This window comes from Labeo rohita, unplaced genomic scaffold, assembly GCF_022985175.1.
Source record: "Labeo rohita strain BAU-BD-2019 unplaced genomic scaffold, IGBB_LRoh.1.0 scaffold_110, whole genome shotgun sequence".
NCBI lineage: Eukaryota > Metazoa > Chordata > Actinopteri > Cypriniformes > Cyprinidae > Labeo > Labeo rohita.
This window is the reverse complement of record NW_026127230.1, coordinates 35,563-55,452: the sequence shown is the minus strand read 5'-3', so window position 1 is coordinate 55,452 and position 19,890 is coordinate 35,563. Positions and strand designations below refer to the sequence as shown.

Sequence of the window (19,890 nt, the reverse complement as noted above, 5' to 3'; positions counted from 1 at the left end):
ATATATTAGGGTGTAACGATACAAGTATTCGTACCGTACCGAACCATCACGGTACGGGCATCTCGGTTCGGTGCATGAGGCCTTACAACGACTACAGGCAATTCACCCTCAATCCAGAACGGGCGCCCACAGTAATGTAACTCTGTTTGTTAATGGCCAGGAGAACAACAGCGTTTGCCAGGAGTTGCGCACTTGAAAACAAAGCCCACTAGACAGTGACCATGTGTTGATTCTGAACGCGTCTTGATGATGAAGATTCTGTAAAGGCTTGCACACTCAACTGTATGCGAAATGGAGCTTTGTGCTCTTGTATCCTACCTCACTCATTCGGCCCAAATCCAAATATTCCATATTTCCGATGCATCCAAATGCTAAACTATTTGCTAAACTATTATGTAAATTATAGACTTTGTACTTCAGTCGCGTTGTAACGGTGACACCGCGCTGATGTTTGGTTGACTGTATTTTATTTTGATAAAGTACCAAGTGCACTGTCAAGAGAACAATGCTAGAAGCCTGGAACTGATATGTTTTGTGTTTGTGTGCGTCGGCGCGATTACTTCAACATACCAGCAAAATCAACTTAAACAAAAAATTTGAGTTTCCTTTCTGTCGCAAAACTGAACTGAAACTCAGCAAATATAGGCTACGTTATGTGTCGCACAGTTTTTTCCCTTGTCAACCAGTTAACTAAATTAAATACATTTCAACAATAAAAAAATAATATATTTATTCCTTGTATGTATATATGTACTGCAGATTTTATAGCCTATGTGTGACATTAATTTGATATAATATTTAGTATTTTCACATGTAGGTGGAAAAAAATTGTAATTTGTACTACTGTCTGTTTAAAATAAATGAAAAGAAACCTAGCATAGTGGATTTTTTTTTCTGTTGTACCGAAATCGTATCGAACCGTGACCCTCGAACCGAAGTACATACCAAACCGTGACATCTGTGTACCGTTACACCCTAATATATATTATATATATATGTATTATAAAAACATTTAAAATACATTAGCAAATATACTTTTGGAAAATACACTTCAGTTGAAAATAAAATAATCTTTAATTTAATCTTTAATTCTTTAATTTGAGTAATATATCATTTATAAGTACACTTTTTAAAAAAGTGTAGTTTTAAGATTTGAAGTATACTTTTCCACAAAGGTTAGGTTGTTAGTGGAACAAATCCTGCCCACTTCTTTGCATTGCCAGCACATGCTTCAGTGCTCTGAGAGTGTTTATAGTGCTGTGAGTTTAACACTTCATGACTGAGAGCAGAACAGAACAGAATCTTCATCATCACACAAGACAAAACAACAACAATGAACAACATCATCATCCTCATCTGGACACTCTGTTTATGTATTCAAGGTAATGTTTTTATGGAAATATTAAACTGACATAATTATAATATACAGATCCTGTTTTTTTTAAACCCTTGCTACATTTCTAACAGGTTTCAGTGGACAAGTGACTGTGACTCAGACTCCCTCTGTAAAAATGGTTCATATTGGTGAATCAATCACTATAAACTGCAAAACAAATACAGTAGTGAGCAATGGCTGTATAGGTACATATACTTGTATGGCCTGGTACCAGCAGAAACCTGGAGAAGCTCCTAAACTCTTGATTTATTCTGCAAACCAAAAAGAGTCAAACACACCATCTAGATTCAGTGGCAGTGGATCTAACAGTGATTTCACTCTGACCATCAGTGGAGTCCAGACTGAAGATACAGGAGATTATTACTGTCTTTTTTATTACTGATTATTACTGATTATTACTGAGTTATCACAGTGGTGATGTGTTCACACAGTGATAAAGAGTCGTACAAAAACCTCCATCAGCGTCACAGTGACTGCACTGATACAGATGAGAGATACTGCAGCTGCTCTACAACACACTCACACTGATCAGATCACAAACACTAATAACACAATATCAATCAACATCAGTCTTGTATTTCTGAAGAGAATGAGTCAGTGTTTTAATATGATGATCATGTTTTAGGTGTAATATATGATCCCTGTCAGTCGAACTGAACAGACTGCATTAAGACACTTCTGCTGTCTGGATGTGATGCTTTACATTTGACCCTCAGAAAGATTTTACTGACTGACTCTTCATTTGTGATCATGGATTTTTATGACATTTTCATATATATTTTCTAAGTCACCTATAACTGTAATTGGTCTGTTTCAGTCCAGATCATGTAACCAATCAAACAGTGACACTGGGAGTGTGGGCTGAAAATCCCATTTGCATTGTCAGGGTGGAGTGATTCTGATCCTCTCAGAATAGAGCAGCTCTGTCTCCAGAGACCATGTTCAAACCCCAAGAGCTTTATTTGACTACATTTACTGCTACTGATCAAGCTTCTGAAAAACACCTGAACAAACACTACACGCATCTTCATCTGTTAATTGAATGATGTTGTCAGACACAAATGGAGCTTGTTGAGAAGCTTTATTGAATGTTACAGCAAACACAGCAGATTGAAAGATCAGCCAGTGCTTTGACACTAGAGCTCTCTTTCAGTATTGAGTTGTAAATGACTACAGCTGCAGCACTAGACTCATGTGAATCCTGCCTGACACAGGACACTCAGATACGCCTCATCTTCAGGAGAGAGCAGCGCTCACTGGAGAAACATCAGCACTGCGAGCGACTCTTCTGGAACGAGACCTCATGAGGAGCTCCATCATGTGTTACTTTGCAGACGTACAGCTCTCCTTTTTCCCAGCATGCTTTGCTGAGGGTCAGGATGCTACTGCGGCTGTAGCGGCCGCCCTGCTCGCTCTCTGCGCTGGTCTGAACCCCCTCGGTGACCTCTGAGCCGTCCAGCGTCCAGCTCACCAGCGCCCCCTGTGGAGAGTAAGAGCTGAGCAGGCAGAGCAGTGCGGCTGAGTCTCCAGAGATCTGCAGAGAAGAGGGCGGCAGCAGAGACACTGAGGGCTTCACTGTGGGACCAGCTGCAGGAGACAAACACAACACATTCACAAACACTAAGAAAACACACTGCAGCTCCAGCACTCTTTTGCCCTGCAGCCTTCACATAATTTCAACATGACTTTCAGGAGCAGACATGTGAAATGCAGTAAAAATCACAACAATTTCATCATTCATCTTATTCAACATCACTACAGATTAATACACTCAGTAATCAATACAAATCACTTGAATTCCAGTAGTTTTTAAACACCAACATAAAGTTCTTACAATTTCATGTTAGATAATCTTTTTTCTTGTTGTTTACACTTTGTTTAAAAACGTAACTTAATTTCAAACTGAATTGTTGTGACTGCAGCTCCGATCAAATGAAAAGTATATACCTGATTTGACAAGAAAACTGAATCAGCATTTTAAACAAGCTGATAATACAAAATTATTATTATTATTATTATTTTTACGCTACTCAATTTCAAACAGAATTTGTGTTACTACAAATTATATCACTGTTCAGAATTAGTATAATATAATATAATATAATTCAATAATATAATTCAAAGAGCTGAACCTGTACACACTTTTGAAATGTGCTTGCACGGAATCTCAGGAACAATTACGCAAAAGAGATCTAGCCAATTTTGCAGATTTTAAATCTCATTTTTTTTCCCCATGTATGATAAAAAAGTAATTCCAAAAAGTAATAACACGTTTTCATATAAAGTAAAATAAAAATCATTATTTAAACATTTAAAACATTATTTAAACATTTTATTTAAACATTTAAACCATTTAGTTATCACAATGATTTAAAAATTGTTTCTGTACAATTATATTTCTGTGAATATAAAATGACTAGTTCTGTATCAGTGTATATGAGTTTGTTAGCAGCTCAATCTGTTGTAAATCCTGCCCACTTCTTTGCATTGTCAGCACATGCTTCAGTGCTCTGAGAGTGTTTATAGTGCTGTGAGTTTAACACTTCATGACTGAGAACAGAACAGAATCTTCATCATCACACAAGACAAAACAACAACAATGAACAACATCATCATCCTCATCTGGACACTCACACTGTTTGCTCAAGGTTTGTGGTGAAACTTTCATAAAGACAATTAATTATTTTAAAATTTGAATTATATATATATTTTTTTCATTCTTATCCTTTTTTTCAGAGTGTAGAGGACAGTACACTTTAACTCAGAGTCCATCAATAACAGCAGCTCAAGGACAAGAAGTCAGAATAAACTGTAAAGTCAGCAGTGACGTATATAGTGGTAATCGTTTAGCCTGGTACTTACAGAAACTTGGAGAAGCTCCTAAACTCCTCATATATTATGCAACAAGCAGTTACACTGGAACTCCAGATTCAGTGGCAGTGGATCTGGCAGTGATTTCACTCTGACCATCAGTGGAGTCCAGACTGAAGATACAGGAGATTATTACTGTCAGAGTTTCCACTATCCAAACAGTAAACATGTGTTCACACAGTGATAAAGAGTCGTACAAAAACCTCCGTCAGTCAGAGTCACAGTGACTGCACTGATACAGATGAGAGATACTGCAGCTGCTGATGGGTGTGTTGAATCTCGATCACTTGTCTGTATATCACTATATTACAATGCAGAATGCTGAAGCAGTGTTTGAATCCATGTGCGGTCATTTATTAATGTAAACAGAATAAGACGAAATCACAATAACAGGCAGAAGGTCGTAAACCAAAAGGCTGTCCAATAGAGCAAACACGACAGAAGGGAAGTCCAGTAAACAGTAAATAGACAGGCAGTGGGTCGAAGCCGTTAAACAGTCCAAACAGGCTACCAAAACAAAAGGGGCAAACCAGGAGACGATAACGACGAGACAGGCGTTAGTTCAGATCGAGAAGTCAATCCAATCGGGCAAACAATCCAAGGGAAAATCTGTAAACTCATAAATCCAAAAGCAAGGCAGAACGGCAACAGTAAATCCAACAGTGAATAGTAGAACGCTCGGTAAGGCAGTTTAAACTGGCAATACTTCGCGGGGGGGCGAACACATGGCTTGAGTTTAAATAGCAGCAAACAGGAAGTAATGGTAGAAGCCGCAGAGGGAGCGGTGACAGTCAGTACTCGGGTGAGGGCTCCCTCTGCTGGCTTGGCGTTACAGAATCCCCTCCCACTAGGAGCGACTCCTGGAGCTCGACGTGGACGTCCCCGTGGTCATGGCGCAGGTCGGTCGGGTCTGGCTCAATGGAATTCCTCAATAAGGGACGGGTCCAGGATGTCGCGGGCGACTACCCATGATCTCTCCTCAGGTCCATACCCCTCCCAGTCCACCAGATACTAGAGCTGACCCCCTTGACGTCGCAAGTCCAGTAGCTCTTTCACCTGATAATCGGGAGTCCCTTCAATATCAAGTGGTGGCGGCGGCTCTGGGGCTTCATGGCCGGGGTCAGCCTCCGGGTGGACCGGTTTGAGGAGGGAAACATGGAAAGAGGGAGAGATATGATAATCAGCAGGAAGCTCTAACTGGTATGTTACTTTAATTCTTCTCAGAATCTTAAAAAGACCTACATACCTGGGTGTGAGCTTCCTGCTGGGCAGCCACAATTTGATGTCTTTTGTCGAGAGCCAGACCTGTTGTCCCGGTTGGTAGGGAGGATGTGGGCGGCGCCGTCTGTTGGCTTGGATCTCTTGCATCCTTACAGCCGGCTGGAGACAGACGTGTGCACTGTCCCACACCCTCTCACTACGTTGTATCCAATCGTCCACTGCCGGGACCGAAGATGGTTCACCCAACCACAGGAACAGGGGAGGTTGAAACCCCAGGACACACTGAAAGGTGGTAAGGCCTGTAGAAGAGTGGGTTAGAGAGTTTTGGGCGTATTCGGCCCAGGGGAGAAACTCAGACCACCTGTGTTGCTCTCGATTGCAGTAAGTACGCAGATATTGGCCAATTTCTTGGTTCAGGCATTCCACTTGGCCATTGGCTTGAGGGTGGTACCCGAAGGTAAGGCTCACGTTAATATCAAGTTGCTTGCAGAAAGCCTTCCATACTTGGGAGGTAAACTGAGTTCCTCGGTCACTGACGATGTCTTCAGGGAGGTCGTAGACCCTGAAGACATGATGGAACAGAGCTAGGGCTGTTTCCATGGCTGTAGGTAGCCCTTTTAATGGGATCAAACGGCAGGATTTGGAGAAATGGTCAATGATGGTCAGAATGGTTGTAAACTCGTTGGAGGGAGGTAGATCTGTTACGAAGTCAATGGATAGGTGAGACCAAGGGCGTTGTGGGATGGGTAGTGGTTGAAGCAAACCGGAGGGTAATTCCTTGGGGGTCTTGGATTGTGCACAAACTTGGCAAGACTTGACGTACGTGGTAACATCTTGGGTCATGGATGGCCACCAGAACGTATTTTGTATCAGATGATGAGTCCTAGAGATACCTGGATGCCCGGAGCTTAATGAAGAGTGGACCCATTTCAGTACATGCTGACGAAGAGGGGCTCGTACATAGTGTTTACCAGGAGGGCAGATCTATGGCGCAGTCCCAGGGGCGATGTGGGGGTAGTAGAGTAGCTTTGGTCTTGCTAAATACCTCTGAGAGATCGTGGTAACATGGGGTTATATGAAATGACTTGGGGTATTCGGGCTCTCAATGCTGGTAGTGAAGCATGTTTGAGGTTTAACAGAAAGGCAGTTCTTAAGGCAAAATTTAGACCAATGGGTAAGCTCACTGTGATACCAAGAGATGTCGGGGTCATGAGTAGAGAGCCATGGGAATCCTAAAATAGCTTCATGTTTGGGGGAGTCGACAACATACAGGGTAATGGATTCCTGGTGCAGCAGCCCGACCTGGAATGTGAGAGTTTTTGTGCAATGCGTTATTCCTTCCCCGATGAGGGCATTATAGATGGCCTTGATTCTTATGGGAGGGGTGCATGGTTGAATGGGAATTAGATATTTCTCTACGATGTCCTTGTGGATGAGATTCAATGCCACCCCAGAGTCTACCATCGCTGTCAATTCAAGAGACAGAGTATCACTTTTAAGAATAACGGGGAGAGTAAATGTTCGATTTCTGAGCAGGAGAAAATGGTTTATATTTACCCTGGGGCTGGTTTTGGCCTTCTGTGGACATTCAGGGCTGGTCTCACAAGGTTGTCAATCTTAATGGTGAGAGAAACAAATTCAGAGAATGAGGAATCTTCTCTCCGGCAAGTAAGCTCTGTCTGGAGATCTGGATTCAAACTGTGGTAAAACATAGCCTTTAGAGAGATGTCATTCCATCCGCTTTGAGTGGCTAGCGTTCTGAATTTGACGGTGCGGTGGCCTTGTTTAATATTAATAATTTGAGTCGAGATATCCCTGCCCCCGGCGGGGTATTCGAACACCTCATGGATCTGAGCAATGAAATAGTCAAGGGAGTATTTAATTTGTGAATCTGAATCCCACACTGCTGAAGCCCAGTCGATAGCCTTGCCAGTTGACAGAGTTATGTGGCAAATCTATCACTCTGGTGGTCGAAATACGACTTAACTTGACGTACAAACCCTTTGCAAGTTTCAGCTGTGCCGTCAAATTTATCAGGGAGAGCAAAGCTTACCGTAAGCGGCATGGGAGGTGGAAGCAATCAAATGTATTGTGTCAGGTGCTCATTGACTGATTGGAGTTTAGTGAGTTGCTCTTGGTAGCTCTTTAACATCTCGCTTTGGTAAGCAAATGCCGCTTGGAGGTTGGAAACTTCCGCTGAATTCATGGGAGGCAAAGTATTCCCTCTGCTGGCTTGGCGTTACAATGTGTCTACATTCTGTCAGCTCTCTTTCTCATATGTGGTGATGAGTATTTGTCAATCAGTTTATTCTGTTGAATTACTTTGTCCTAAACAGTCCTCTTTCTCTCATATGTAGCTTTGGAAAATTTGCTTCATTCCAGAGAATCTGTTTGTCCTAAACAATCCGATATGTAACTGAAGTCCTATTCTTTTTAGTAAATTGTTTTCTTCAGATGGTACTTATTTTTAAAAGTTACAGCTTTAAAATGAAACACAGAGAAGGTCCACCCCGTTTCACCAAGGTTCATCCACTTGTAGATTTCTGGCCTCACCTGATCTGAGGTGACATTTGATCTCTTTTATCATGGAGTTTCGTAGAGTATAATAATATTTCATACACAGCTCAGTCATTTTGATTCACAGAAAGAAAAAAAAAAAAAAAAAAAAAAAAAAAAAACCCCGCAGCTTCAACCTAAATTCATATGAAATGATTCTGTTGATCTTTATACAGTGATGATAAAAAAGGCCACATGAAAAAAATTCCCAGACAGCAACTGTTTCAGTGAAGGAATTAACATTGAATCGTTTAATCTATATATTTGTTATGTATTTATCTTTTAAGTCTAACATTAAAGAACCATAAATATTTTTATATTTCATCTAAAGGAATATATAGAATGGTATATTCTGTAACTCTAGTCTTGTAGCAGCTGAAGGTATTGTAACTCCTGCCCACTTCTTTGCATTGTCAGCACATGCTTCAGTGCTCTGAGAGTGTCCTCATCTGGACAATCAAACTCCCTGCTCAAGATTTGTGTAGTAAAATGTTTAGTAGTACTTCCTTAAAAAGTGAAATGCACATAATATATGTCCTGAGACATGTTTTGTCTCAGGTTTTACTTTTCTTTCTTTCAGTGTGTAAAGGAAAGTACCCTGCAACTCTATCAGTAACAGCAACTCAAACTGGACAAGAAGTCAGAATAAACTGTAAAACCAGCAAAGTATATTCGTAAGTCGTAATTGTCACACCCCTGTGGACTCTTTATGTTGGTTTCTCCCTCGTGTGCCCATATTTGGTTGTTCCTGTTTCCTGTCCTCTTTAATATCATCATTAGGTTTCCTTGTATCACCTGTGCCTTAATTTAGTTCGTTGTTATCACCTGTCTTTATAAGTTGCATTCTGTTCAGTGTTTGTTGTCTGGTCTCGTCAATGTATGCATGTTTTTATCCTTCTCCTGTGGATTTACCTATTATGGAATTATCTATGGAATATAATAAAGACTTTATCTTTGAACTTTGTCTTTGTTCGCCCCTTCCTCGCATGATACGTGATAGTAATCATTTAGCCTGGTACTTCCAGAAATCTGTAGAAGCCTGAGCTCTTAATTTATGAAGTGAACAAACTCCATTCAGGAACTCCATCTAGATTCAGTGGCAGTTGATATTATAGTGATTTCACTCTGACCATCAGTGGAGTCCAGACTGAAGATACAGGAGATTATTACTGTCAGAGTTTAACAGTGGCCCAGCATTCACACAGTAATAAAGAGTCAAACAAATATCCTCATCAGTCAAAGTCACAGTGACTGCACTGATACAGCTGAGAAATACTGCAGCTGCTCTACAGCACAATCACACACAACACCGATCAACACAAACACACATAACACAATATCATTTCTATTAACCAAAACAATGTATTTCTGTAGAGAATGAGTCAGTGTTCTAAAATTGAGGGAAGTTGTGCAATATCACTGATATCATAAAGTATGCTGCTAAATTGTCTTACAATTACAACAAGTTCTATTATTAATTATTGTGTTGATTATCACCATTGTTGAGGTTTGTGTGATGTGTGTTCAAGTGTCAATGACCAGTAAAAAGTTCTTCAGGTGCTGGACAAAAAACATACATCTTTTTTGCCCAGGTGCTGATGATGTATCTTTTTCTGGTGTAGTGCAGTAGATCTGAGGTGTCAGACAGTGAGGAAGAGATGTGTGATTCAATTTACAAATGAGGATTCAAACAAGCAATTGATCATCATTGAGCTAATAATACTGTTTATGTTTCTGCATGAATTAATAATATAAATAAAGTGATTTATAGAGCACAAATTTAAACTGAACATTCCCAAACGTTTTGATGTAGCTGTATTTCATAACATCTGGAACCAGGGCCTAATCACACAAAATAATTAACAATTAATAGTTTTGGTAAATGTAGCTAAAAATAGAATCTTCTCAGGATTCTTTGACTTCAGTAATTAAATTATTTGAATCTGAATCTATCAAACGATGTATTGTCCTGATCTGGCACCCCTCTCATTGTAAGCACATAGTTTATACAGCAGCATTTGCATCCAGAGGGTGTTTTGCATGAGCAGCACAAGCTTCACTGCTCTACATGTATTTATAACTCTGTGAACTGAACATGACATGATCAAGAGCTCTTATTCATCAACCAACAAACATGACTTTCAGCATCATCTTTGTCTGGACTTTGGCAGTGTTTTGCCAAGGTTTGAAAAATGGTTTATGTTTGTTTTGTTTTTTTCCCAAAATTAAATAAATTTGTGAAAATATTTTATTTCTAATGTTCTTCACTTGACAGAATCCATTGGGCAGGTGACAGTGACTCAAACTCCATCACAGCTGCTCACTCAAACAGGACAAGAAGTCAAAATAAAATGTACAACTAGCAGCAATGTCTGTTGCTGTAGTAGTGGGAGTGGATGCCTTAGCTGGTATCTACAAAAACCTGGAGAAACTCCTAAACTCCTTATTTATGGAGGGAATCAACGACAGTCAGGAACTCCATCTAGATTCAGTGGCAGTGGATCTAACAGTGATTTCACTCTGACCATCAGTGGAGTCCAGACTGAAGATACAGGAGATTATTACTGTCTGAGTTACCACTGTTCTGGTAGTTATATGTTCACACAGTGATAAAGAGTCGTACAAAAACATCCATCAGTCAGAGTCACAGTGACTGCACTGATACAGATGAGAGATACTGCAGCTGCTCTACAACACAATCACACACAACACAATATCATTTCTATTAACCAAAATAATGTATTTCTGTAGCGAATGAGTCAGTATTTTAATATGATCATAATGTTTTAGGTGTAATATATGATCCCTCTCAATCAAACTGAACAGACTGCATTTAGTCACTTCTGCTGCTGGACGTGATGCTTTCCATTTGACCCACAGAAAGATTTACATTCGTACATGATAAGTGTCAGAATGGCTGAATCTTGATTTTTAATTACAGATTTTTATGATATTTTCATGTATATTTTCACTATCTACTATAAATATAACCAGTGTGTCTGTGTGTTGCTTGACTACAGCAGAAGTGAAACTGGTCTGTTTCAGTCCAGATCATGTAACCAATCAAACAGTGACACTGGGAGTGTGGGCTGAAAATCCCATTTGCATTGTCAGGGTGGAGTGATTCTGATCCTCTCAGAATAGAGCAGCTCTGTCTCCAGAGACCATGTTCAAACCCCAAGAGATTTATTTGACTACATTTACTGCTACTGATCAAGCTTCTGAAAAACACCTGAACAAACACTACATGCATCTTCATCTGTTAGTTAAATGATGTTGACAGACACAAATGGAGCTTGTTGAGAAGCTTTATTGAATGTTACAGCAAACACAGCAGATTGAAAGATCAGCCAGTGCTTTGACACTAGAGCTCTCTTTCAGTATTGAGTTGTAAATGACTACAGCTGCAGCACGAGACTCATGTGAATCCTGCCTGACACAGGACACTCAGATACGCCTCATCTTCAGGAGAGAGCAGCGCTCACTGGAGAAACATCAGCACTGCGACTGACTCTTCTGGAACGAGGCCTCTTGAGGAGCTCCATCATGTGTTACTCTGCAGACGTACAGCTCTCCCTCTTCCCAGCGTGCTTTGCTGAGGGTCAGGACACTACTGCGGCTGTAGCGCCCGCCCTGCTCGCTCTCTGCGCTGGTCTGAACCCCCTCGGTGACCTCTGAGCCGTCCAGTGTCCAGCTCACCTGCGCCCCCTGTGGAGAGTAAGAGCTGAGCAGGCAGAGCAGTGCGGCTGAGTCTCCAGAGATCTGCAGAGAAGAGGGCGGCAGCAGAGACACTGAGGGCTTCACTGTGGGACCAGCTGCAGGAGACAAACACAACACATTCACAAACACTAAGAAAACACACTGCAGCTCCAGCACTCTTTTGCCCTGCATCATTCACAGCATTTCAACATGACTTCAAAGAGCAGACATGTGAAATGCAGTCAAAATCACAATCTCATCGTTCATCTTATTCAAAATGACTAAAACTGGTATATTTACACAATACAATATACACTAAGACACTAATTAACTTTAATTCCACTAGATTTAGATCCTGACATAAAAATTTGTTTGTGTGAGATTCAGCTCATCTTTTTAATACTTCTCAAACTTAATTTCAAATACAAATTGTGTGACTGAAAGTTAACATATATATATATATATATATATATATACACACACTACCGTTCAAAAGTTTGGGGTCAGTAAGACTTGTAATAGTCTTTAAAAGTAGTCTCTTATGCTCATCAAGGCTGCATTTATTTGATTAAAAATATAGAAAAAAAAAAAAAAAAAAAACAGTAATATTGCAAAATGTTTTTACAATATAAAATAATGTTTTTTTTTTTGTTTGTTTTTTTTAACATACTTTAAAATAGAATTTATTCCTGTGATGAAAAGCTGAATTTTTATCAGCTGTTTCTCCAGTCTTAAGTGTCACATGATCCTTCAGAAATCATTCTAATATGCAGATTTATTATTAGAATGATCAGTGTTGGATAATATCAACAGTTGTGCTGCCAATTATTTTTTGGAACCTGTATTTTTTTTTTTTTTTTTTTTTTTTTTTCAGGATTCTTTCATGAATAACATGTTTAAAAAGTACAGTGTTTATTCAAAATATAAATATTTTATAACAATGTAAATTATTTATTATTAACTTTTAATAAACTTTTAATTATTAAGTTAATACATCCTTGGTGAATAAAAGTATTAATTTCTTTAAAAAAAAAAAAAAAAAGAAAATAAACAATAAAAATGTACTGACCCCAAACTTTGGAACGGTAGTGTATATATATATATATATATATATATATATATATATATACACACACTACTTGTAATAGTAAGACTTGTAATAGTAAAGTCTTACTGACCCCATATATATATATATATATTCAGAATTAGAAAATAACGGAATAAAATAAGTTTACAAATCTACACATATTTTGTATGTATATTAAAACCACTGAATTACAAGAACAACATGAGCAAAAGACATTCAACATCATATTGCACTACAGAAATGAGCTTTTATATTTTGATGGCACATATTTTTTTCCTATTTATGAAATCTCAAATAAAACATGAATTATACATGAACACAGTGCAGAAATTAATGAAAGAAAAAACAAATTTCAAACTGATAAATTCATAATTTTAGACAGGAATAGTTTGTTTAAAGTGAATAATTAATTTCTTTTGAATATCTAAACATGTCTAAATGAAATATCTAAATATTTTAGATTTAAATATTTATTATGAATCAAATTTACTGGTTACACTTTATTTTAATAGTCCACTTTAGACATTCTACTAACTATAATTATAACTAACTATACTTTGCAACTACATGTCTACTAACTCTCAGAGCAGACTGTTAGATTAGGTTTAGGGTTAGTAGAATAAGTTGACATTTACTTGCAAAGTTTAGAAGAGTGTTAGAAGATATTAAGCAGAAAGTCTACTAATACTCTAATGACTAGTTGACATGCAAAGTTGCAAAGTTACTTACTGTTAGTAGAATGTCTAAAGTGGACTATCAAAATAAAGTGTTACCAATTTTATTGTTGTTTATTCCAAAAATAAAAACATTCCATAAAATAAATTACATGTTTTTAGTGGATAATTAAAAAGACAGACTTACATTTCACCACCAGTTTAGTTCCTCCACCGAATGTGTACCACAGTGATACAATCTAATGAAACGGTCGTACAAAAACCTCTATTCCACTCGAGTGAACACAAACTCCAGCAGAGACAGAGAAAACAACACTTCAACACACTGATAGTAGAAACACCTCAATTTAGTTTTGGTAAAATACTTTCAAATGTTTGTACTTTCATAATCAGACGAAGAGTTTATTCTCTTCTTTATTCTCTCATTTACAATAGACATAATTCAGCCCTATATTTATCATTCATTTTTGTGTGATGTGCTAATTTAACACAATATATATATATATATATATATATATATATATATATATATATATATATACATACTGTGACCTCTCAGATGACTTTGATTTTGGGGAGTTTCTCATAATGATGTTTCTGTTCTTCATGTGCAGCTCAATCATCATGATCCACACACATAAAAACCTGCAGCTTCAGACAAATTAATCAAAATGAAAGCTGTGATGCACAAACTTTTCATATGCACAGTTCAGATGCACATTGTCCAGCCTGAGAGTCCTGATGAACTTTATATATGACCCTTTTCAAGCACATTGATTTACTTGGCAGCCATTTTCAGACATTCTTAATACTGTATGTTTGTAAATTAAACAGAGATGTTAAATATTACAGTGTCTCATGATATTGTGTGTACAGCAGTCATTAATCTTAGCTGGAAACTATAGAAGTGATTGGATGCTCCAAGACAGCGACTCTGTTGACATACAGTAACTGGAGCAGCTGAATGAAGTATCTTATGTGTCTATAATGTTGAGATTACATGACCAGCTGAATATTACCAAAGACTTCAGACATACAAAAGATTTTTGTTTTTTTTTTTTTTTTTTTTTTTGGAGGAGGTCACATTTGAAGGCTGCATACATCATCGGGGCGGTCTCATTGAAGAGAAGTAACCGTTAAATTGCACAGTAAAAAATAAATTACAGCATTTTAATATGGTTACTTTTCTTAAATAAGACATCCTTGATGATGTATGCGAACTACAAATGCAATGTCCAAAATGAGATGCAGCAAAAGACATTACTCTCCTCCTACACGTCTTCTGTACAGAATTCCCAAAACACAAGTGAAGAAGAAACCAAAACAATAGATGCTTCCACTTGTAATCTAAAACAATCATCAAAAAAAAAAAAAAAAAATCATCAAAAGTGTGTAACGTTATGGAATAAAATGTCGACCCATGAAGAGGTAATAATGACTGTCAAGGTTTCAGCGTTTTGTTCAAAATATGATTTATTTATGAAACTTACCCACATTAAGGTGTTTATAAAAAAAGAATGCATGAAGCTAGAATAAAATGTTTTTTTTGTATTTCATATTTTTCATTCATATAACAAAATATGTACAAAAATAATATGTAAATAGGGACATAGTAGTATACTTAAAATATGATGTAAAGCTCACTTAGAGAAAACGTGTGAGTATACTTGCAGTATGAAAATACTAAACTAGTAGTTTACTGAGACTATACTTCAAAGTGTACTAAAAATGCTACAAGTATTTAATTAGTAAACTATCAGTATAGCTATAAGTTCACTTTTAGTATAGTTGCAGTACAAACTAAAAACTTAGATGTAAATAATTGTGTACTCAAAGTTTACTACTGTTATACTTGAAGTACACTTAAAAGTATACTTTTATATACTAGAAAATGGGCCGATTTAGTCCCAAGGAGTATTGAAATTGTACACTTACAAGTGTACTTGTAGTATACGTGTAAGTGTATTATTTCAATACTCCTTGATATTTGTATACTTACTACATAAAGTATACTTAAATAGACTTGAACTTTACTTAAGTATACTTAATAAAATACCTTTGGTAAGGGTGAGAATCGATTCAGAGGTTTTGGGAATAGAGAGTCGATTCAAACCTTCGGACCCCATCAAGGGTTATTTTACGGTGGAACTGGCTTATGTTGTCCACATTTTTGAGCGCTGCACAACAGAATAGATCATGATATGATCAAGGGTCTTTATCTAATTTACATCTTAAATATTTTTTTTTCAGCCTTTCTATCAGCCAATAATAATTCTGAAAAAAAACGCAGAGAGCACACATTAGTGGCTGAGAGTGCATCTGATTGACAGACAAACCACAAGCTTTTATATCAGTGTTGTTGTTTGTTTGTTTGTTTTTTTTTTCTTTTTTTTTTTTCCGGTGTACAGTTCATTACGCATAATGCATACAGTTAAAGTAATCATCGTCTTAGACACTTCATGTCTTACTCTTCAATGCAGCGTAATTTTTACAAATAAACCTTGATATTACGAGAAGGCTTCTTTCTATGAGTTTTATATCCTGCAGTTATGGCAAAATTACGTTCCTCCAATCTTAAAAACAAGAACTGAAAATTAATTTAAAAAACCAACAGTGAGGAATCAATTCTTGAAATTGAATCCTATCAATTCCAGAACAAGAAATCAGAATCAGACTTGATTCCAAAAAATTCTGAATCGAGTAGCCCTACCCGAGAGGTGTTTCAAAGATGGATGAGTGAAATGATTTACCTCAAAGGGACTTTGATATTCCTCAACTTTATCTCAGTAAATCCTCTATTATCAGACACTGCTGGCTGCAGAATAAATAGGTGGGAAATACACCTGGTGAAGAGAATATTTATACAGTAACTTCTGTGAGATGCTGCATTCCCTTACCAAAAGGTAGTATACTTCAAGTTTATATTATTAAGTACACTTAAGTAAAGTTCAAGTATATTTTCAGTATACTTTATGCAGAAAAGTATACAAATGTCAGTGTACTAATACAGGCCCGTCGCGACAAGGCAGGCAAACCAAGCAATTGCTTGGGGCCCCGAGCTGGCCTGGGGCCCCAAGACAACGACTGGTTAAGAATAAAATGCAGCGACAAACTGTGTGGGCGCCCCATTGATAGTGAATGCAGTAAAGTGCAATGACACTGCTGCCGGCAAAATACAAAACTTCCTCGGCAGTCATGAAGCGGAATTATGCTTCAGGAAGCCAAAAAAGAAAGAAGAGAAAGGAAGAGGAGGATAAGAAAAAACAAGACAGTGGTAAGTGATAAATTACACACATAAAATAGCTCTACTTGTCTTGTACAAATGGTGCTTTTTTTGCAGCAGGTAGGCTAGCAGAAATATGTTTATGTATGTTAGCTAAGCTACCTGCCTGACAGCAAATGCTGCTTGTAACGAACAGTTAGAGCAACTTTTTTTTTGAACGGACGGAATATGGTTACATACTGTAATATGTTTTTTAACGGGATAAAAATAAAAAATTACATGAGGTCCACCATGGGCCAAGAAAGGCTCACAGGACTGGCACTTATGTCAATTGAGCGGGATGTTCGCCAGTCTTTGGACATGGAGGACATTGTGATTGCCTTTGCAGAAAACAAGGCTCGCAAACAGCAGTTTTAGATAATTTGCACATGTTTGAGAGAACTGAAAAATGTTAATGTGAGTATGTATGTGTGTGTGTGTTTTTAAGTATGTTGGATTTAGTTATTGTGCACTTTTTTAATGTATATTTGATTTTATGGTACAGTGGTGTTTTTTGCAAATGTTCAATTGTTGAAAATGTTCAAATTTTATGCACTTTATATGCAACAGCAGTATTTGCACTCTAAACATTTTTTTATTTATGCACAGTATATGCAACAGCAGTATTTGCACTGTAAACCTTTTTTTATTTATATAAAGTGTGAGTGAATTTAAACTGTATGGCTATGCTGTGGTTCCTTTGCGTGCGTGCGTGCGTGCGTGCGTGCGGGGGGCCTCCATGTCCATTTTGCTTGGGGCCCCCAAATTCCTTCAAACGGCCCTGTACTAATATTATACTTGTATGTTTACTATTTCAATACTCCTTGGGACCAAATTGGCCCATTTTCTAGTATATAAAAGTATACTTGAAGTAAAACAGTAGTAAACTTTGATTACACAACTAGTTTACATCAGTGTTTTTAGTTTGTACTGCAACTATACTAAAAGTAAACTTATAGGTATACTAATAGTTTACTAATTAAATACATGTAGTAGCATTTTTAGTCCACTTTGAAGTATAGTCTCAGTAAACTACTAGTTTAGTAGTTTTATACTTTAAGTATACTTGTACGTTTTATTTAAGTGCATTTACATTATACTTCAAGTATACTACTATGTCCTTATCTAGGTATTAATTTGTATATATGTTGTTATATGAATATCTGAACATGCAAAACACCACAAGAAAGCTGCTTGTAAACAAAAACATTTTATTCTAGCTTCATGCATTCTTTTTTTAAACACTTGAATATTTTCATAAATAATAATAAAAAAGAAATAAACAACATTTTGAACAACAACAACAACAACAACAACAACAACAACAAACAAAAAAAAAAAAAAAAAAAAAAAAAAAAAAAAAAACTGAAAAAAGACTATGAATTAGACTTAGACTGATATAATAAAAAGGGTAGATGGAGTTGATCAACACCCCAAAGCTTGACAGTCATTATTACCTCTTTATTGGTCAACATATTGTTTGGTAATGTTACACAGTTTAGATGCTGATTTATGTCTGATGATCCTGTTAGATTACATGTGAAAGTATGTGTTTTTTTTTGTTTGTTTGTTTGTTTGTTTGTTTGTTTGTTTTTTGGAATTCTGTACAGAAGATCTGTAATAGTATAACAATAAAAACACGGATTCTAGGAGCACAAGTATAGCTCAAATATATTTAGACTTTAGACAAATATATTTAGAAATATGTCAAGTATATTAAATGTCATTTTAAGTATATTTCTGAGAAGTAAATGAAGCCCATTTCTGAGAAGTGCATAAAAAGCAGACAAAAATTACAACTTTTCTATTTTTAAGACGTATACTAATAGCACACTTGAATAAAATTATTTTTCGTAAGGGTTCATGCTGATGTGTGTCAAAGCACTGAATTAAGAATCAGTGAAATATCCACTAAAATGACTTAGTTTTCCTTTAAAGATTAAACATTTAAACCATTAAGTTATCACACAATGTTGAACAATGAAAAAATGTTACTGAAAAATTATATTTATGAGAATATAAAACTATTCGTTTCTGTATATGAGTTGTGTTATTTTGTGTCATTTTCTCTACATAATCCATTCACAATTCAAAGAAAAGTTTTTGTTTGTCTAAGAGGACCAAACGTGTTGCAATTTTTTTTTTCTTCTCAGTTTCTGATAAGACCAAGGTAGGAGAGTAGTCTCAATAGTCTTCACCTATATATAACATATGAAATGAGCTACACCGAAAATTTACGAGCTGGATTATCATTATGTGGAAGTTCTAAAGAACGCTCAGTGCATATGGTCAATTAGACTGATGAGAAACACCTGAGAACAAACACATCAGAGTTCAGGTGAGTGTGACCTCTGGTGGTGGAGTTGAGAAGTGACAGAGGGTGTAACAGTACCAAGGAATTATAATACTGTATTTCACTTACTAGGTTTCACACTTTCTAGGGAGGAAAAAATATGTTTTGGTGTTTTATCATGCAAAACTTGCTGCCACAATGTTACCATGTTATGCCGCAATGTTCTGTGTATGAAACAACAACAATAAACAACATCATCATCCTCATCTGGACCATTGCATCTATTATTCAAGGTGGGATATTACATTTTGATATGAATAATATGCTGTTTTTGTTTTTTTAATAATTTTAATATACCAATATTCTGTTATAAAGGTGGTTTACAAACAAAGTGACTTTTTTCTCTTCTTCAGAATCCAGAGGAGTCACTCTGACTCAACCTGAAGTTAAAACTGTCCAACAGGGTCAAACAGCTACATTAGAGTGTAATATAGATGTAGGAATATATAGCAGCTACTTAGCCTGGTATCAGCAGAAACCTGGACAAGCTCCTAAACTCCTCATATATTTTATAAAATCCCTCCAGTCAGGAACTCCATCTAGATTCAGTGGCAGTGGAACAGCGAATACTGGAAGAGATTTTACTTTGACCATCAGTGGAGTCCAGACTGAAGATACAGGAGATTATTACTGTCAGAGTGAACACAAAATCAGTGATAACTGGGTGTTCACACAGTGATAAAGAGTCGTACAAAAACCTCCATCAGTCAGAGTCACAGTGACTGCACTGATACAGATGAGAGAAACTGCAGCTGCTGATGGAGGTTATTT

At 37.0% G+C, this 19,890-nt stretch overlaps 2 gene segments (V, D, J or C); one reads left to right on the top strand and one right to left on the bottom strand.

Moving 5' to 3' along the window:
* Window positions 1-19,890, bottom strand: part of LOC127157529 (immunoglobulin lambda constant 7-like) — a 108,488-nt gene that overhangs the window by 88,027 nt on the left and 571 nt on the right. The window contains 2 exon segments of the C gene segment in view: window positions 13,692-13,743; window positions 19,705-19,727. Coding sequence covers window positions 13,692-13,743; window positions 19,705-19,727 — 75 coding nt within the window.
* Window positions 10,170-10,654, top strand: LOC127157507 (immunoglobulin kappa variable 4-1-like). The segment is given in 2 exon segments: window positions 10,170-10,227; window positions 10,320-10,654. Coding segments are annotated over 2 exon segments (384 nt in total).